At 39.2% G+C, this 21,935-nt stretch overlaps 1 protein-coding gene across 1 annotated transcript in view; it reads left to right on the forward strand.

Annotated features, from left to right (window-relative positions):
* The window catches only part of PHLPP1 (PH domain and leucine rich repeat protein phosphatase 1), a 166,696-nt gene that overhangs the window by 112,617 nt on the left and 32,144 nt on the right, over positions 1-21,935 (forward strand). Inside the window, exons 5-7 of the mRNA XM_039319699.1 lie at positions 11,996-12,142; positions 14,087-14,317; positions 16,652-16,854. Coding sequence (XP_039175633.1) covers positions 11,996-12,142; positions 14,087-14,317; positions 16,652-16,854 — 581 coding nt within the window. The remainder of the gene's footprint in view (positions 1-11,995; positions 12,143-14,086; positions 14,318-16,651; positions 16,855-21,935) is intronic.

The raw sequence follows: 21,935 nt of genomic DNA on the forward strand, positions 1-21,935 counted from the left end.
GAGATTAAGGCAGCTACCAACTTGAGTGTAGTAATCATATCACAATATCTTTGGGTGAAAAATAGTATTTTGTCTCCTAGAATGATTGGTGGCCTGAGCTTCACTCCTTCCAGTACTTCTTTATTATATGTGTGGAAAAGTCTAGGAAATTACTTGGAGCTTCATCCTGGAGCTTATAGGAGATACTGTCTCGGAATCTTCGATTCTTCAGTGAAAAAAGTTTTATACAAGTTTAAAGAGTTAGAATAGTCTCTTTTTTTGGAATAAACAGCGTAAGGGTGATTAGAATGTTGATTTTGGAAAGTTACAAATGGACTAAAGGTCCAGCTGGAATTGAAGTAAGATTTTGAAACCAATTATAAGAATCCTTCCTGTGAAAAATGTTATTGTTTTGAATATTTAATAAGAGTATATAAAATAGGGGTTTTGAAATTTGGACATTTGCAGGAATTATTTATTATTATTTAATATATGATAGGAACGTGACAGAAGAGAACTAAACATTTATACACAATCCACGTAATTGTTTACAAAACTTTTTTTTAATTGAAAATTTTTAAGTTTTACAAAACAATTCCCTTCCCCAAACCCTCCCAACCCTCCCCCGACCTTCCCAGAGCTGAATACAGGCTTAATTAAAATTTTTAAGAAAAATCTTAATACACATACAAACCATAAGCAAATCTAAATACATTAATTAAACAAATTATAAAATAGTTAACAACTATATATATATATATATATATATATATATAAAAAATACCAGAAGGAAGGAAAAAAGAAACAGAAAAAGAAGAAATCAAACAAAAAGAAAAAGAAAATTAAAAAAAATGTCTATAAAATATCTTAAATTTTAAATATAAATTATTCAAAAAACTAAATAATATTTTTTTATATCCAACTTATATTGTATGAAATCTATCCATTTTTTCCATACCAAAAAATACTTCTCTTGCGATTGATCTTTCAAGAAAGCCGAAATCTTTGCCATTTCCGCCAAATAAGAAACTTTAAAAAACCACTCTTGCAAAGTAGGCAAAGATTCCTTCTTCCAACATTGCCCTACTTATCTACAAAACTTTTATGAGAGTATGTCAGTGGTCTCATAATTGGATGTTCAGTTTGGCTATCCAGGGAATCGCCTCTGGCATTGCTTTGTGCAAATCTTCTAGGAACCAGAGAATGCAAGTCATGGACAATCTTGCACAGGATGTTTAGCGGTTTGCATATCAGCACCACAAGCACAACAAAGGGATTCTTTCCATCCCCACTGATATAGGACGGGGGCACTTCTTCCAGCATCACACCTAATTCTGTTCAATTTCATCCAGACAGAGCAAGGCAGGTCAAAACCAGGTCGTTTGGTAGAGGGATCACTAATGGTCAGGCCACAAGAAGGTACCTTGGACCATTCTTCTCTCCAGATATTCTCAGGCTAAATTTGGGTAGATGCTAAGTGAATAGCTATTTTCCATGCTGGCCTATGGGATTTCAATCTTGTGATAGACTGTGCATTGTCCTAATGAATAGGGAGGGCCTTATTGTTCAGCATGATTGACCATAGCTGAACAAGAGCTTGTTGACTTAATGTGGGGCAGTATGATATTGCTAAGTACTAGTAACCAATGAACAGGAGTGGGATGCAATGTGCCAGAGATGATATGCATTGTCTGGCGGAGTTGAACATCGACCATTTGGGTATAGGTGCTCTTAAGCCACATACTGGCACAATACTTGGTTGTGGAATAAACCAAAACCTGTTGTTGTTCATTCAGTGCTAGCCTCAATGCCCCAAGACGTTCTAGCCAGTCTGTTCAGGAAATTGTTATGGCTTTTCAATTTTGCAGTTGTTTTTTGCAGGTGTTGCCTGAAGATGAGTGATCTGTCCAGTATTACGCCCAGATACTTGGAGAGTTATCGCATTGTAAAATACGGTTCTGTAACATCACTGAAGGCTGATAATTTGTGTAACTATAGTTGAGATGGAATGTGGCTACTTCTGTTTTTATTAAGCTTGGTTGGAGGTGCCATTTTTTTAAAGGAATTAAATATTAGAATTAAAGGAGAAGAGCATCTGGAGTTGACTTATTAATACAGAATGGAGCAAAATATTAGACATATTGAAGGATGTTTGTGAACAATAAACCCAGAAGTTAATTTTTTAAAATGTGTGATATTATAGACACTATGTTTGGAAGATGATATGGAAGAGGAGCAAACTTTGCTGGATAGGACTGAAACTGATTTGAAAATGACAGATTATGGAAAAGATGTGGAAGGAGATGCTAGATATACTTGATATACAAATGAAACTGGCTGATGTCTTAACAAACCAAAAGAGTGACCTGAATAATTTGCTTAAATTGGATTTACTTGTTAAAGTTTTGAAAAAGTTTTGGGAAAAAAGGATGAAGAAAAAAATGGGGAAAAATAAAGTTGTAGGATTCTATTCAAGATCATTAAAAGTATAAAAAAGAAATATAAATTTGTTTTTTCGATCAAAATTAAAATAAATATGTTATCTTTGGTAACCTTTAATAGATGTTTGCTTCTCAGGCCTGAATTTTAAAGATTTGTTTTAAGGTAAAGGATGAGATATAGGAAGAAGAGATATTTGTTATATTTTAAAAGAATGTGATAAATATTGTGTATACTTGTTATGAAAGGGGAAGTCATTTCTTTATATCTTTTTTTCTTTTTTGCACTTTCTATTTTTTTCTTTCTTTTTTATTTGTATTGATTCTTATTTTTTTAATTGTAGTGTTCAAAAAATATTATTTAAAAAAGTGGTAAAATCTTCCTTGGGCAGGAGGCTGGATTAAATGTATCTCCAACTGTTGCATTCTATGATTATATCAAGCATTAAAAGATATCAACCCTGAAGTTACCCTTTGTGTGTGTGTGTGAATGCACGCGTGTGCCCATGCTCACAGTGGTAATGTGTATTCTTTGTGGCAGGAACAGTGCTGCAGCTTTCTAATGAAAAAGCTTCATGCCCAAAATGTTTTTTAACTACTATAGTTTTCCTGATTTACAGTGGCCAGTTTGGACTAAAGAAACTGAAAATTGTGCTACGTTAAAACACTTCTTTTGAATTTCTACAACACAGTAGAAAGGTGTGCTGTCAAAGAGGTAGGGAGCTTTTGTACTGTGTGCACATAAAAGGACAAGTTATTCTTCTCTGTTTAGTGCACAGTAAAGGAGAACGCAGTTGATTGGTGGCTTGGCTTTAGACCTAAGTCTAAAGAGCAGAGTAGAGCAGCTTGGCTGGATATAGCAACACATCGTTGTTCTGCAAATGTTCTGCTTTTAGAGGTTGTATGTGTATATGTCTGGTCAAGGGAATCTTTTTGCAGCTGAATAATAAAATATCCTTGTTTTGCCGTTTCATTCTACTTACATAAATACAATGCCTCCTGTATCCAACCACTCTCCTTTCTTATTGTAAGACTGTTCTTGTCATGAGTACAAAGGTTCTGTTGTCTAGAGAGAAAACACTTGCACTTTGGATGGACTCCTGCTTTCAGCTCTCATCTGTGGCAATTTGTCTGCTTCAAAAAAAAAAAAAGCAATTAGGCCTTTGTTGCTTCAGTATATTCTATTCCTTGAGCATTATCTTTTAGTAACCCTAAACCTGCTGTGATAAGGGAAATAACATGTTAAAATGAAGCATTGCAAACATCTCCATCCTGAGGAGTTTAAACTGCCTTTCTTGACATTTCCATATAAAATGATGTGGCTTCCTGACATTCTAAGGACGCAAACCACACAAACATATACACACAAAACATTTGGGCAAAACTTCTAATGTATATGGATCTTAATCTGCGTGGGATGGAGTGAATGGTTTGGTCAAATTAGTGCAGGGGTGTCAAACTCAATTTCATTGAGGGCCGCATCAGCATTGCAGTTGACCTTGGGGGCCCGGTGGGTGCGGCCTACTGGGTGGGCGTGGCCAGTTCTACATCGTTCGCGTCAAGGGTGCCTGTGGGAGCATGGGCAGGAGTGGGACAGATATGAGAGTCTCTGGCAGAAGGGGGTGGGACCAGGGCAAGTGCCAAGGCATGGTTCACTGGAGAAGCCTCACTGTTCCTCTCAGGCCTGGCGGGGGGGCTGGATGCTGGCACGGGCTGCCGGAGCCCTGGGCAGCAGAGATCAAACGCCCAGCCTGGCCCTTGAGCACCTGCGGCACCAAGCCCAGCCCCACTTCCCCAAGGGGGCGCACAGCTGCACTTACCTCCTCCTCAAGGCTGCTGCTGCTGTGCTTGCTCTCCTTAGCCAGATTGCTCATGATGAGTACAAAGGCAAAGTCAGAGGGAGGCCCATTCCCTCTCCATGGGAGGAGACCCGGCTTTGTATCCAAAGCTTCCTTAGCAAAAGGATGGGAAACCCCAGGATAGGCCAGGTGAAGGGGGCAAGGGGATGGTGAAAGGGCAGCAGGGCAGGACTAAGGCAGGACTTCCCTTAGACCCTCCCTCTCCTTCTTTTCTTCTTTCCTTCCTTCCTTCCTAAGTACAGAGTGGTGAGAAAGTATTTGTGAGGAAAGGAGAAAAACAGCCAAGAAACACAGCTGGGGAGGTATCACCCTTCATGAGGAATGAAGAAATGCATCATCGCCTGGAAGTGGCCAGCACATGGCCCTCACCTACTTCACATATCTGGCTTGGTGGGGTCTGGGGGAGGGGATGCCATGAGCAGCATGAGAGTCAACGTTACCTGCGCAATGACGCCCAGCCCCCAGCCTGCCCAGTCTCGGCAGGCAGTGGGGCACTCTCCTCACAGCGCCAAAAGGCTGAGCCAGGTGGCACGAATCTGAAAACAAGCGTGAGGCTGCCCAGCCTCCAGCCTTCCCGGTTTTGGCAGGCAGTGGGGCACTTTCCTCACAGCACCGAGAGGCTCCCTACTGAAACTGGGCAGGCTGGGGGCTGAGCAGCATTGTACTTCTCATCAGATTCGCGCCACCCAGCTCAGCTCTTGGCACTGTGAGGCAAGCGCCCCGCTGCCTGCCGAGACTGGGCAGGCTGGGGGCTGGACGACGTTGCGCTTCTTTTTGGATTTGTACCACCCGGCTCAGCCTCTGCGCTGTGAGAGCACCCCGCTACCTGCTGAAACCGGGCAGGCTGGGGGTTGGGCGGCGTCATGCTTCTTTTTTGGATTTGCGCCACCCGGCTCAGCTTCTCAGTGCTGTGAAAGCGCCCCGCTGCCTGCCGAAACCCCTCCCCAGAGCCCATCAAGCCGGATATGTGAAGTAAGTGAGGGCTATTTGCTGGCCACTTCCAGATGATGGTGCATTTCTTCATTTCTCACAAAGGGTGACACCTCCCCAGTATGCATCCAGGGGGCGGAGCTGACGCGGCAGGGGCTGGTTCCTCGCTGTTTCCAGATGGCCTTGTGGAGCTAAGACTGAATGTTTTTCAGCATAGATGGCCACCACAAAATTGTACATTGGCTCCCGGCTGGCCTGGGCCAGGGCCAAGGCAGCAGGAGCTGTTTCCTCACTGTTTCCAGGATGGCTTCGCGGGCCACATGAAACCACTTTGCGGGCCGCATCTGGCCCGCGGGCCTTGTGTTTAACATATCTGAATTAGTGGATATCACGATTACCTTTTATCCATTGAGAGGAACACCGCAAAGACCTTATACAGGTAGTCCTCAGTGTATGACCACAATTAAGCCCAAAATTTCTGTTGATAAGGGAGACATTTGTTAAGCGAGTTTTGCCCCATTTTACGAGCTTTCTTGTCACATTTCTTAAGTGAATCACTGCACTTGTTAAATTAGTAGCACAGCTGTGAAGTGAATCTGGATTCCCCATTGACTTTGCTTGTCAGAAGGTCGCAAAAAGTGATACTGATACCCCAGGACGCTGCAATAAATGGTGAATTGGTTGCCAAGCATCTGAACTTTGATCACATGACCATGGGGATACTGTAATGGTTGTAAGTGTGAAAAACGGTCATAACTCTCTTTTTTCAGTAATGTTGTGACTTCAAACGGTCAATAAAGGAACTGTTGTAAGTCAAGGACTACCTGTAATCCAAAATTATCTTCCCCCATAGTAGCCAACTAGATTTAAAAGGGAAACTTGTAAACATGGTACAGTCACACTCTCACTTGTATTCCCAATAAATATTATACAGAGACATAAAGATTATAATATTGGAGATAAGATATGACAGATTTCCTAGTGATCGCCATTTGTTTTTTTGCAATCCGTTTTATTGTTCTTAACATTGGATGTTATTTCATATTAGGAACATTTCAAAACTGAACTATTATAAGAAATATTTTCATTTCTCTATCCTAGATCTTCTGCCTCAGTGTCATTGAAAGACCTTTGAATTCTGTATTACGTGAGGAGTAGAAAACAAATCTCTATGTTTACCTTTTCAACATTCTAGTCCCTATTTTGGTGACACTGGTCACTGTTTTCAGTCAATTAAGTAAATCTCACATTGCTCACTAGGTGCAGGTTATGATGTAGGATTATCTTTAGTTGCTCCTTCTCTGGTTTTCATGACAGCTGATTAAGGACAGTCTTTTAAGATGTTTAAAAATACCACATCTTGCCTGAGACTGAAATATTCCTTTATCAATGTACTTCAGTCTTCTCCAATCTAGTATCATGGTGAAACAAGATGTATCTCCCAAAATGGTTGGGGATTCTAGTATTTCTAGTCCCAACAAATCTGTATGGCACTAGAATAGGATAGACTAGTCTTTGTCAAGATTATTCAAAGTATTCATGTTACCCCACTGCCCAAATCCATTCATTCTCCAATTTAACAACTTCCTAAGCAGTATGAGCAAGGATGACATACACATTTGTGAAGTATTCCATATTTTTAAAGGGGGCACCAATGCTCAATGGTTAAAGACGCTGAGCTTTTTAACTGGGAAGCTGACAGCTGATGTTTGAGACCCAAGCACTGTTCAATGGGGTGAGCTCCCGTGCCTGCCCCAGCTCTTGCCCAAATAGCAGTTTGAAAGCATGCAAATGCGAGTAGATGAATAGGTACCACTTCTGTGAGAAGGTAACAGTGTTCTGTGCATCTTTGGCATACAGCCATGCTGGCCACAGGACCACTGAAAATGTTTTGGACAATGCTGGTCCCCTCAGCGAAGAAATGCAGATGAGCACCACATCCTGGAGTTGGACACAACTAGACAGGGAATCCTTTACCTTTTTAAAAGCAATATTAGTCCTAAATTATATAGTGGGCTAATATTGGCACCTGCTGTGGAGAAAACTACCTTTTCTAATTCTCAGATTACTACTTTGATGCTATACTCTTACATTCAGAGCAATGACTACTTCTTTCTTTAGACTTTGCACCTAGGAAGCTATATCTTCCCAATTTAGCGAGCCTAGGAAATGCTTGAATATGTAGAATTCTATAAATACATAACTTTTTAAAAAAATTGTTATAAAATATAGTTTATGGGAGATTGCTGAGGTTGAGATATATAATATAACATATTGTCATGGGGAATCTGAAAAATTGCTTTGTTCAGCTTATTCCGCATTTTAATTTTAATTTTTCTGACTGAGTACCTACACTTTTTAGTGTCTGCCTTGGTTCTTCACCCCTAGGCCTTTTCTTACACATTTCTTACACAGCAATTTTTTTCCTCCAACATTTTAGAAAGCTCTGCATGTATTTATGCTAGTCTCTTCAGATAACTTCCATATTTTCTTCTACTAGGAAGTGCTCACAACTGTCCAATCAGCATCTTGTTTCACAGGATTTACTATACTTCCTGAAACCTTTTTTTTTTCTCTCTTTGGATTTCCTTGCTATTGAGTCTAACTTAACTTTTGTCTGAGTTAATCAAATTCTGCTATTCAGAAAACTATTTAGAAGGATGGTAAATGCGGGAAGATGCTCAAGGATATTGTAGGAGATTTTTTAGAATGCTAGATTATTTTTTTTCCTGGATAAACATAGCATGTAGCATAAAAATACTCAGCAGTGTATAAGGGTGGAGAGATCTCCCTAATTCCATTCCTTTGAAATCAAATAATGCTTAAGTGAAGTACATTGAATTTTGGAGTTAATGGTTTGGGTAAATATTTCATAGAGAGCCAGTTTGGCATAGTGGCTAAGACATCAAGCTAGAAACCGGGAGGCTATGAGTTCTAGTCTAGTAGGTACAAAGCCAACGTAGTGACCTTAGGCCAGTCACTTTCTCTCAGTCCTAGGAAGGAAGCAATGGCAAACCACTTCTGAAAACCTAGCCAAGAAGAGTGCAGGGACTTGTCCAGGCAGACTCTTGAGAATCAGACATGATTGAATTAAAGGAAAAGTAATTAATAAATTCAGGATAGATTCAATAATGTACCATTAATATTCTTATGAGAAGGAAAAGAATTGAATGATAAAAGAAAGATGGACTTTAGGTTGTGAAGTACTGGGGAAATTTCAAAATTAAATGTGATATATGAGATTTACTGATTGTGCAGAAAATCATTTGAAATACATTTGAGAAAAATGCTTATCTCTTGAGATTTCTTTGTCCAGTAAAACCATTACATTGTGACCTGATGACACGTTTTACGTCTTCAAGTAAATTATGTTTTATTAGCCCAGTATAACTAGACTGAGTTTAACCTGATTTCTGAGTTGAGATGGTGGAGTCTGTGGTGCTGTTGTGTCCATAGCTTGCTAGCACGGCCTCAATAAAAAAAAAAGTGCCACACATGATTCAAATTTCAATTTTGAAACCTAAAGCAACCTAGAACAGTTACCCACTTTATTTACAAACATGTCTTCAGTGCATTATACATTCCAAAGCCAGGGAAAGAAGTTTCATGATAAACTGGCATTCTGCTGCATCTGAACTAAATGGCCTATCCTGCCTTTCCCTTGCCTGTCTCGATTAATGGACAGTATGTAGAGTTATCTGAAGAAGAAAGAGGCAGCCAGAAGTTGAAAAAGCCAGCATTGCTTTGTTTATGTTGCAACTAACAACAACACAAATATGGGGTTTGAGTAGGGTGGAAAGTTTCATAACCGTTTCCCCAGATTTAGGCTGCTGCATGATGACGTTATTTTGAATGGGTCTATGCGGTCCATGTTTTTGTATACTTCAGGTGTTTTTTTGTTGTTACAATTAAGCTATTTCTTACTTTATTATAATTTGTTCTTTCTTGTTTGATTATTAGCTATGTCCCTATGAAAACTATTTTGAAGTTGTGATTTCCTGAGATTCCTAAATGTCTTCTCCTGAGAGCTAGAAAGATTGTATTTCTCTGACCTGGCTGGCCTCTTGAGAGGTATCTTTCTGCTCTATTTTTTTTTTCCTGTAGGATTTTCCTAAATATTAGCACTGAACTATATTCCTTTCATATTTGCCCTAGTTTTCCGTGACTGAAAAGGGGTCAAGTTGGGAAGGAATGATGCTAACTTTGGGAGAGCCCTCAGATGGCTGATTTTTCAAAGTGCTTTCTTGATGCTGCATGTGTGTTTTAATTCCCTCATCATGTGAGATTTAATGAAGGGAAAATAAAACCTTTCAATGAACTTTGAACCTCTCTCCATCTGAACCTGGTACAGATCTTTTCATTGGGCCATTTAACTACTTCATTGAGCCATTTACCCCTGTTGTTAGGTAATCTGAGTAATGTGGCTACAGAAGCACACTGGCTAACTTGGTTATCCTCTAGCTTTCTTGACTAACCTCTTTGTGCCCTCTTCGTTGCATCACTTTTACTTGAAATCAAGTCCTAGTTAGGATGCTGTTGCAAATTTGAGGTACATAAACTTTTGAGAAGGATTAAAAGGATTATTTCTCCTTGGGTAGGTTTCAAGGAGAGGTTTTAAAACATTATGAAATTAAATTGTAGAAAAGGAGTCGCCCTGTGTAAAAAACTTCTCATTATAATACTGTTTTTTTAATGAGTGCTACTAATTGAAAACTTAATGATGAGTTGCTCATTTTATTGAAGCTTGCAGTATGTTTCTGATGAGCCAAGCAGTGTGTTTTTGCTCAAATAATGTTTAACTCATTTAATACTCCTAATGTAGGTAGTTGTTGATGTGAGGGAATCTAGGGAATGTGTAACTTCGTAGTTATGCCCCCAGTCATGTAACTTACCTTGAGGTGCTCAGCCCACCATAGAATAGCAACAGTTCCTTGAGTTTTTGTTTAAAAATGAAATATAATTTTTGTCCCATAGTTGCAGAAGGAAACTTGGGGGAAAAAGAAATTACCCAATATTTCTGCAAATGAATTAATAGTAGTAATTAGAGTGGACAGTAACTGAATATAGACTTAATGGGCAGGTAGTCCTTGACTTATGACTGTCTCAGTATCCCCACAGTCACATAACGTATCTATGACCGTTAAAGTTTTAGAGTCATGTGGTCACCATTTGTGACCTTCCCAGGACTAGCAAAGTCAATGGGGAAAACCAGATTCACATAACAACACTTGACTGCAGTGTAATTCACTTGACTGCGGTGATTTTTGGACCGCAGCAAAACTGGTCAGCTAGATGACTACATAATTGCATTGCTTAGCGATGGAAGTTCTGGCCCAAATTGTGATTGTAAGTTGAGAACTATCTCATCCCACATCCAATCTAAACATCTGACAGATTGCAACCATGAAAATAATAAAAGCAAAAGGCAGCTTTACGTGGAACAGCTTACATCCTGCAACGATACCTTTAAAGCCATACAATAACGTCTTCCTATCCCAGGTCTAGGGAAAGGACCCGATAGGTGGGTAAAAATGCCAAATCCAGTCTAAACATCTGTGTAACCAGTGGTGGGATTCAGCCGGTTCACACCACTTTGGCAGAACTGGTAGCTAATTTTTGGTTGCCCAGGCCCAGAATGGACTTCTGGAAGCGGCATCCACACAGAGAACCGGTTGTTCACATATTTGAATCCCACCACTGTGGGATTAATAATAAGTTTCCAATTTTACAACCGCGATACTACTGCTATTATGTTTATTTTTTATTTTATTTATTAATCATGTTGTCCATCTTGCCCAGGGGCGATTCTAGGCAGCTTACAATCAGTAAAAACTATATAAAACATTAAAACAATAAATAGTAACACTAAATTTAAAATTCACAAAGATAGGAAAGAAAGGAGCAAGATGTACATAGGGAGGAGACATAGTTTTAGTCCATTAACCCTATCTAGAATGACATGGGCCAGTTGGCAGAACCATCTCCACCTCAAGGAGCATGATGTTTCAGGGCGTGGGAGCCATGGCAGAAAAGGCTTTGCTCTTGTCCCCCCCCCCCAGCCAGAATTCCTTGATCAACAAAGTCTTCAGCATGCCCCTTCTGCTCATGTGCGTTGAGTGGGCCCAATCCCATTGGGGTGAGATGGTTCCTCAGATAACCTGGACCCATACCATGAAGGGCTTTAAAGATAAGAACCAACCTCTTGAATTGGACTCAGAAACGAAGTGGCAAGCAGTGTAGCTTGTAGAACAGTGGTGTAATCTGTGCGGCTACATGCTGTGCCAGCTGTAACTTCTGAATACTCTTCAAGGGTATCAGCATGTAGAGTCCAAGTGTGAGATGATCAGAGCTTGAGTGACTTTAACCTTTATTTACCTCCAAGAGTGTCTATGCAAGGCAAGCTCCTGCACAACTGACTCTAAAAATTCTACATTTGCAATCTTACATAGGCTATAGGTTTTAGTGGGATAGTTCTGGGACTTTTGGTGCACCCTTGAGCATTATACATTTTGATCACTTGTTTTCTGCAACATGCTGCCTTGCACAGTACAAAATTAACATCTGCACGCACATAGCTTTCTTCATTTAAACCTACAGCTTTTATAAGTGATGAGAGATCAATAAAGAGTCAACAGTGAATATCACCCTAACCTCTTTTGCTAGTACTGGGAGAAATAATAGTTGTCTGATTTTTCAACTGTACTAAGGTATTCTAAGTTACACGGTTCTCCTATGATGCTCTTTTTATTAATCGGTTATGCCTTTTCTGGTTTTTCCTCTCTATTGTAGGTTCAGTAAGCTGAGGAGCTTAAACCTTTCCAACAATCATTTAGGAGATTTCCCTTTGGCGGTGTGCAGCATTCCAACCTTAACCGAGCTCAATTTGTCCTGCAATGCACTCAGAAGTATACCAGCAGCTGTTGGAGATATGAACAAGTAGGTCTATACCAGGGGTAGGCAACCCAAAACACTCAAAGAGCCACTTGGACCCGTTTCCCACCAAAAACAAAACACTGGGAGCCGCAAAACCCTTTTGATATCTAAAATGAAGATAATACTGCATATATCCTTTTTTACCTTTATTATAGGTGTGTGTATGTGTGTGTGTATGTGTGTGTGTGTGTGTATACACACACACACACACACACACACACATATACACATTAAAAATAAAAGTAAAAATTGACTCTTGGGAATATCCATATTATTAAAACAATGATCACCAAGAGAATGCTTTAAGAGAATAAAATTACATACACACACAGGTAAAAAAAGGATATATGCAGTGTTATCTTCATTTTAGATGTCAAAAGGGTCTCTCTCTCTCCCTCCCTCTCTATCTGCCCTTGGTCTGCCACTCCTCTTCCCCCACTCTCTCTCTCTCCCTCTCTCTCTCTTTCTCTCTCTCTCTTTCTCCCCCCCCCCTCCTATCTGCTGCTCACCTGGCAAGCTTCAAACTGTTGTCCAACAACCTCCGGGGAAGGCAACCTCGTCTCTTTTATGACTCATGGACTTCAACTCCCAGAATTCCTGAGTCAGCCTAGCTGGGCTAGCTAGCTCTCTCCTGCCCTTCCTGCTTCCTGCTTCCTGCAGAGATGCAGCAAAGGGAGGAGCTCCGCCCAGAAAGCTTTTCAGCACTCTCTTTTACACACACACACACAAAACACACACACACACACCCAGACACACACCGAGAGAGAGAGAGAGAGAGAGAGAGAGAGAGAGAGAAGCAGGGAAGTGCAATTGCCTCTCTCTGTCTCTGTCTCTCTCTGCAAAGGCAGAGGAGGCTGGGAGCCACAGGGGAAGGCTCAAAGAGCCGCATGCGGCTCCGGAGCCGCAGGTTGCCGACCTGTGGTCTATACTGAAGATGGTAAAAGTGGTTTGAATCTCAGGCATGCATCTTCCTTCAGTGGGTTGTCAATCTATGTTTGGTTGTAGAGAAAAGAATATGACCTGTGCCTACACAAAGGTTAGTGGGTTCCTCCCAGAAAGACAACCTCCTCTAGAGCAACGTCCCCCAGTTCTGTGGAGAGAGGTTTTTCTGCGGACCGGAGGGGGCCTGGTTTCATGTACTGCCTGCATCCCGCAGATGAGGCTTTGCTTGTTTGCGTGGACTGGTTTCTGGCATGCTGCGGACTGGTATTGTTCCACGGACCGGGGGTTGGGGCCCCCTGTTCTAGACAGAATGTGAAGAATGATTGGGAGCTTAGTTGAGGAGCAGGAACACCTGGAATGGATCCTGCTGAATGAGGGTGATCAACTTTCCTTCCAACTCTGTAACTTGTCCCATCTCATAATAAGGCTGGGGTGGAGATCCTTTATCTAGTCCAGTGATAGCGAACCTTTTAGAGACTGAGTGCCCAAAAACTGGCCCCACCCCCGCTCCAACCCCCTGCCCCCGCTCTGTCCCCCATCCCCTGCCCCGCTGCCCTCAGGACCACTCACTGCTTTCAGGGCTCACCGCAGATTGGCCAGGCAGCCCAGTAGCGCTATGGCAGCCACACCCTCTGCATGATGGAGTGTGAGGACAGAGTCTTGTCTACGCTGCCTGGCTGTCATGTCCTTGGCTGCACTGCTCCGTGTGGGCCATGCTCAGGGGTGACTCTCCTTCAGAGGGGCTGCTGGAAAGGAGAGGGTCGCGGGGGAGGCAAGGGTGGGGCAATGGCACATGTGCCCACAGAGGGGGCTTCGAGTGCCGCCTCTGGCACCTGTGCCATAGATTCGCCACCACTGATCTAGTCCTTGAACTAGATTTGAGATCCTTGATGTTGTGGCTGATATTTAAAAGCAATCTGGGTCATGACATAAATGGTTGATTAATGACCTAAAGTTTTCACAAGTGATTTTTTTTTAAATTTTCTTCCTCCTTCTTATCAAAAGTTTACAGACCTTCTTGTTGGATGGGAACTTCCTCCAGAGCCTTCCAGCTGAGTTGGAAAGGATGCATCAGCTTAGTTATTTAGGCCTCTCTTTCAATGAATTCGGTGACATTCCTGACGTCCTGGAGAAACTTACTGCCATGGACAAACTCTGCATGTCTGGAAATTGTATGGAGACACTAAGTTTGCCAATACTAAGGAAAATGCCACACATAAAACATATAGATTTAAGGTATGTATCATCCAAGAAAAAGGATATGCATCAGTGTTAAATGACTATTTTAACTGATGATTGCAAGCCAAGATAAATTTATCTTTATTTTAAAAGAAATAAACTATTTTCAAGATACTAGTTGTGATTAGCATATACTTTTGAAGCATATGAGTAAACTTACCAGCCAGAGTATTCCTTGCCAATAACCTTGTTAGTTTCCTTGCTTTTTTATTCATATGGTGTAGTTCTCAGCTGACTTTTGATACAATTCATCACTTTAGGGCAAGATTATTGCTTGCTGTTATTAAATGGTCTGTACTTTCAATTGAGAAATGTATTAAGCAGAAATATTTACTACCCGAATTCAGTGTTACTGACTTATTCAGTTAGATATTAATTCACCTGAGGTTTTTTTTCCTTTGATGACAGATTTATCATGATGAATTGGTTCTGTGGGAACTCTCGTTATTAGCCACAGCTTTAGATTGCCTTACCTTTTCTTGACTTCTAAATAAATAGACTTAGAAATTCATTCTGACCTCTGACTAGGGACAATTAGCAAGATTGTTGAAAACTTTGGAAAAGATGAGAAAAGAGAAGGCTAATACTGTTAAAATATTATTTCATATTATTGTTAAAATATAATTATTATGCAGCTCCTTGTTAACTTTAAAATGTGTGTAGTGGAAGCTTGTAGAGAATCAGAAACTCAGAACTTTATAAACTTTTCAGGACATGGATAACAGGCCAGGCAGTTCTCCCTTATCCATATTTGTATAAGACTCTTTCCTGTTACATTATTCTAATTTAATTTTGAGGGACTGGATACAGCTCACAGGGACACTTTTGAACTTGAAATAATCATATACATTGGAGCTATATTAATTTGCCCAAGATTTATAAGTAAGATTGGATTGCATCATTTGATTTCCACAATTTTTGCTGAAGTGCTCCAATTAGTTTTTCTGGTTGCAGGAATAACCTGCTTCTTAAAGTACAATTAACTCCTTTTTACTAGTGGATATTGATTTCATAAAGAAGATATATGCTACATTTTAGAAAAAAAATAATGTAATACACCTTAATATGATACAGTTATTTTCTTAGTTTTTCATAACTTTTCTTTCTATCCCAAAGCAGTGTTTTGGTTAGGCTAAAAGTTTTAGTCATCTATCTCGGCAGTTTAGCACCGAGAATTAAAAATTCAGAAAAAGTTAAGTTGGCCAGTTGGATGGCTTTCTAGAGATAATTTTTATTTATGTAAAAAGTCACAAGTTCTCTTTGCTTATTTGTTTGGGTTCAGTATGAACTGGTTTGGTGCAAAATCTGTCCTACTCTTTCAGCAATGAACTTTGGATCATGATATTATCACTACATACATAGAGTTATGTAAAAAAAGAAAATCCCTCTTTGAGTTCTATGGTTTTATGTATCAGGACATAGTAAAAATCATCTGGTCCTTGACAGTTCTTAAAAGTAAGTAAATACAACCTCACATGATCAACAACACAGGACATATTACACCATGTCATCATTTATTTACATATAAAAAAAGCCAAGCTAAGGACCAGATGATTTTTACCATGTACTAATACATAAAACTATAGAATTCAAAGAGGGTGTACTTTCTTTTTCACATGACTATATATTCACATAAAGTTTTGCCAAGATAGAAAATTTGAATACTTGAAGAGCCTCGTGTTATTCATTCTCTTTACTCTCTTTGGCAATTTTTTTACTCCAAAGGAACTTACACTAATGTTTTAAATTCTGTATATGTTAACATTTTCCCATGAAATTCCTAAATTTGATGTGGGTCAGGATTTCTTTGTTGTGAATATGGATAATCCCTACTGAAACATCAAAACTTTGTTAATATGTCTTCAATTGCCAATAATGTTCATCAGATACTAATTCCATACATTTTTGTATTAAGACAAGTTAGAAAGCCATCACTTTACTATAGTCTTTAAAATTGTTATAAACAAAAAATAACAAACATTAAAAATGCATTTGAGAGTTGATAATTTGCTTTGGATTATTAAAGTGAGCAATGGATAATTACTTACGGAATGTATCTGACTTGGTATTCAAAATAATGATATTTTAAAAATGGTATTAAAAATAATTGGGTATAGAATACGAAATAAGGAATTTTCACAAATCAGTGCGAACTTTTCAGAAAAATGCAAGCACAGTATAACTAGAAAAATAGAACTTGGTATTTTTGGCCAAGGATACTTGGAAATAATAAATTAAAAGCCAAATTTTGTTTTCCAGACTTCTAAAAAAAAAGGAGGCTAAATAACTGATCCCAGCTCTTTTTTTTCCCCCTTCCCATTTCTATCCCAGGTTAAATGTGATTAGAAGGTTGATGGGCGATGAGAGTGACTTCCTACATCATGTGACCCAGCTCGATCTTCGGGATAATAAGCTAGGAGAGTTAGATGCAACTATCTTCAATAACGTTGAAATACTACACTGTGAAAGAAACCAGCTGGTAACCCTCAAAATCAGTGGATACTTACTTAAAGCTCTTTATGCCACTTCAAATGGTATGTTTACTTTGAAGGTAGTTCAAATAGGAATTGATATTCCCAGTCTTTTCTTCTTGTACTGATTTTGTATGCAATATTAAATTGTGGATGAATCCAGTCTTTAACCATCTGGCTTTGCATAAAACATTTAGCAGCAGAATTTTGGAAGCTTGTAGAGTGGTGCTTACATGCTCTTTTAGAGTGTTGAAAAGTGGAAATCCTTGGGATTTAAATGCAAGTTTTAAATCTTACAGAGTGTCTCACAAATTCCACATATTCTTTGTGAGATAAAATAAAGTGACTGTCCTAGCGAGATGTATAAATTGTATACAAGTAGTCCTGAATTTGGTCACTAAGTGATGACAGTTATTAATTATATTATCATGTGAACAGACCCAATTTTACTACCATTTTCCCCCATGTCATTAAGCAAATCACTGCTGATGTTAAGTGAATCACACAGTTGTTAAGTGAATCACACATGATCACAGATGCTGCAACCGTTGTGTATCTTAGCTGGTTGCCAAGTTCCTGAATTGCGATCATGTGGTTGCAGGGATGGTACAGTGATCATAACTTCAAGGTCATGTTGTGAGTTTTCCAAGTTCATTGTAATTTCAAGACAGTGTTAAAGAAATGGTTATAAATCAAGAACTATCTGTTCCATTGAATAATAGTATTCTAGTTTACAGATTTGATTTATTGAAGTAGAGAAGGCACCCTATCAATTCTTCCTCATTAGAGTCCTTAATATTTCTCTATGTTCCATTTATATTGATACCATAGGTTCATGTTGCTAGACACGTTGTGGGATGTTTACTAAGATGTCCATTTCCACTTTCTTGTTCTTTTTTTCCACTTTTTAAAAATAATCTATTTTTTTCATCAGCCAGTTCAGCTTCTTCTTTCTATTGTGGGAAGTCAGCCCCCCAGAGAAGGAAATATTAAAAGGTCAGAAAAATATATTTCCTCAAAGGATCTTAAAGAGGCAGAAATTTTTTCTTGATAGCCCCAGGTCTCCCTCCCCTAAGCAGAAACCCAGCTCTATAGAAATGCAGACCGTTGAGGAAAGTTGAACCTAGAAGATTAAGAAGACAAAGACACCTAAAATCTACATACCCCACCCAAAGTCTAAGACAGGACATAATAGGATTAACTCACAGATGCCAAAGGGACACAGGTCAAAATACATGACACAGGAAATACAAAGCCTCAAAACAGGAACAGGAAACAACTCCAAACAAAGGGCTCCAGAGGATATAAAAACCCACTCCCTACATGTGCTCAGCCCCTTTTCACCCCTCTTCTCTGCCAAAGCCATCTTTCTGTCTGGCTCTCCTCTTCAATAAACTGCAACCTTCTTCCTAAAGCAGTCGCCACATTTATTCCCAGCTTGGACTGAACCACGGTGAAGACTTTTCTTCCAACACTATATAATGGTACATGGAAAGTCTCTGGACAAAGGGTCAGACTGCATAGCCCCAACTGGATAGTAGATGGGACAAGAGGTTCAGAAGAGACCCTCCCTAATTTCTTAAGCTGTCAAGGAGGAGAATTGTACTTCTACTGGGAAGAATCTGTTAATAAAGCCAACATAAAATAGAATGAGCACATCTGTTTCCTGTCTGGTCTGTCTAGTAAGGCTGACAGCTTCAGAGGATTCCTGCATTAAATACATCGAAGGAGAAGCGCTTCCATTACAAGTAGCTAGTAAAGCAGCATCTATCTGCACAATACTTTTTCCCATGGAGTTTAGCAACATGTACAGAGAGCTTTCTTATGCTAGCAATATACTCTGATAAGGGGCCCCTATCACTCAGCAGAAGCCAAGGGAGAACTTCTAGATTTCTACACTTTGAGTTAATCTGAAACTGCCTCAGTGTTTTATCTTCCTTTTATCTTCCTGTTAACAAAAGACCGATTCTCTGTACCCTTTGTCCCACATATCCTTGTTCTTTCAAGTTCATCTTGGGAACTCCACTCTTTGCCACTATTTCATTGTTGACAGTTTATTGCTGATATTCAATGATTAGGACCATCAGCAGTTGACTTGGCTTATAAGCACGGTGGCCATATTTTCTTGGGTTAGGATAAGTCTGAAAAAAGGGGCAAATTTGAATGAGATTCATAAAGATAAAAAACTTTTAATTCTTTATAACTTTGCTTTACAAAGGAAAATTCAGAGTAAAATCAAAAAAACTTTACAAAACCCATATTCTAATACAAATATCTAAAAATTAGTGTATGTAAATTTATTTTAAAAAGACAATTCAATTTCTATATTTTCACATGAATGAGAAAGATTCTGCACTAAGTGGTATCATTTATACAGTAAATGCTAAGGACTAAAATAAAAGACAAAAGTGCGTTTTTGAGAAAATAAATCTAAAGAACAGCTTTATGAAATAAAGGATTATTCTTTATAAGAAGAGGTATATGGTCGCCGTACTGATGAGTGACAGTGCTGAAAAGCTGATTCAGAACAATAATACATACTTGCCTTTTAAATACCATATTTTCTGGCATATAGGACGACTCGGCGTATAAGACGACCCCTGACTTCGGCGCCAATTTCCATGCCTAGAAAGTCAACTTATACGCTGGAAACTACCATAATTTCCGGCGTATAAGATGACCCCTGACTTTGGCGCTGATTTCCACGCTTTAGAAAGTCGTCTTATACGCTGGAAAATACGGTAATATTTCATATTTTTTTTAATTTTTATTTTTTTGCTGAAAACAATCAGCAGGCCACAGCTGGAAAAGATACTCAATTTACTTTGAATTTAAAATTGGGTGGAATGTGTTATATATCCTGAAAACAAAAACAATTTCTCCACAGCTTATGTAAATTATGCATACTTTTGTTTTGCATAATATCACTACTAGTAGGTGAGGGGAAATATTTCCATCAAATCTCGAAGCTCTCTTTAGCTGGAAATCCTGATTGGTTACTTGAAATATGCACTTATGCTGGGCACAACAATAGTTCATTTCTCCTGCTATTTTTTACTTCCCTAATTATTGATCTTGAGATGAATCCTAGCTTCGTGACCTATGTTGTGATTGATTCATAGCCTATCCTTCCTTGACTGATTCTTTTTTTAAAAAACCCTCTGATTTCTTAGACCACCCACCTGTATCTCCATATGCATAACATACAATTGAGTGGTGGAGCAGATTGCAAAATGAATAGTAGCAAAAAAAAAAAATCAGCTTTTTTGAAATAAACATTTTGATAGTAGCTAGATCAGTGGTGGCAAACCTATGGCACGGGTGCCAGAGGTGGCACTCAGAGCCCTCTCTGTGGGCACGCGCGCTGTCACCCCAGTCTCAGGCCTTCAGCTGGGTTTTATAAAACCTTTTCGCTTTAGGCCTCCACTGCCATGTGCCCCCCCCCCCAAAAGTTCAATCAATCAGTCAATTTCAACTTCTCAAGAGGGGAAAAAAAAGATCTTGCAAAGTTGGAATTGATTGATTGAACTTTTTAGTTACCACCACAGCCACGCCCATCCAATTGGCCACACCCACCCAATGGCCTACACCCACCCAGTACTCAACAGTGCATAAGTGGGTTTTGGGTTGCAGTTTGGGCACTCGGTCTCTGAAAGGTTCGCCATCACTGAGATAGATGAATGAATGGATGAGCTGCAACTGTGGAATTATAGATTAGTGTACAAAAATTGTTACAGCTACTAGTCATTGTAAAGAGGACATTTCAATAGATTGCATGAGGACATTTCAATAGATTGCATATCTAGAAGTAAACATAATACAGCTAGTCCTTGACTTACAACAGTTCGTTTAGTGACCATTCAAAGTTACAACAGCACTGAAAAAAGTGACCTATGACTGTTTTTCACACTTACGTCCATTGCAGCAACCCCATGGTCACATGATCAAAATTCAGATGTTTGGCAACTGACTCATATTTATAACCGTTGCAGTGTCCCCGGGTCATGTGATCACTTTTGCAATCTTCTGACGAGCAAAGTCAATGGGGAAACCAGATTCACGTAACAACTGTGTTACTAACCTAACAAATGAAATGATTCACTTAACAACTGTGGCAAGAAAAGTCGTAAAATGCACTTAACAAATGTTTCAGTTAGCAACATAAATTTTGGGTTCGATTGTGGTTGTAACTCAAAGACTATCTATAAACATACTATATATTCTTTTTAGGGGATATTCTTGGTGAAATAATCAAATGAGAGATTATTGATTTATCCAGAGGACTAATTCTCTCCAAAGAGATGAATTTATGCCTGGGTAATATCGCAGATGCAGACTCTGCAAATGAAGGATTGTATGATTGAATGCACCTCCATTTTAATAACAACAACAACAACAAAACACTTGTAAAGAGAGCTAGGTGTTGGCAGAAGGATTTAGCTCAAAACCAAGGGCCACATAACATCAGAATACAATTTTCTTTCTACCTATCTGCAGTGCCCAACTCTACCCAATATACGCTTGTTCTTGCCTAACATTTGACCAATTAGAGAAGCTTTTAAAAATTTAGTGGTACTTTGATGTCCTCGCTCAGATTAAATCTGCTGAAGCTGATTTTCTTTCCAACTTAGTTATACTAGACCAGCTACACCAAGTATAACATTGTGAAGTGATAAACCATAATACAGTTTTTCTTACTGATGGGAGATATATCATAGAGCAGACATGCAAACTCGCGATGTCACATGACGTTACATAACGTATTGGGACAGTATTGCCATTGCCGGCAATGGGGTGGGCGTGGCTTCCGGCAGTTTGTCACCCCTGTCATAGAGCTCTTGGGGAGAAAGATATCTCACGTATTCCCAAAACACACACTATGGATTACAGTTCTCAAAGCAAAACTATAGTTTACAAAATAAAGGATGAATACTTTTCTTTACAACAGAGCTATATTTTATTTAAGCTAAAGGCAAATAAGAAAATCCCATCTATTTCAGTGAAATGTCTTCAAAGTCTTATTAAAATGTTCTTTATTTTTTACTAGATTCTTATTTGCTGTTTTTAACTGTTCAGTTGTGCTTGACTTACGACTACAATTGAGCGCCAGGTTTTTTTTTTTTTTGCTAAGTGAGACATTTGTT

This window comes from Crotalus tigris, unplaced genomic scaffold (assembly GCF_016545835.1).
Source record: "Crotalus tigris isolate CLP2741 ecotype Arizona unplaced genomic scaffold, ASM1654583v1 scf7180000023608.1681014, whole genome shotgun sequence".
Taxonomy (NCBI): Eukaryota; Metazoa; Chordata; class Lepidosauria; order Squamata; family Viperidae; genus Crotalus; species Crotalus tigris.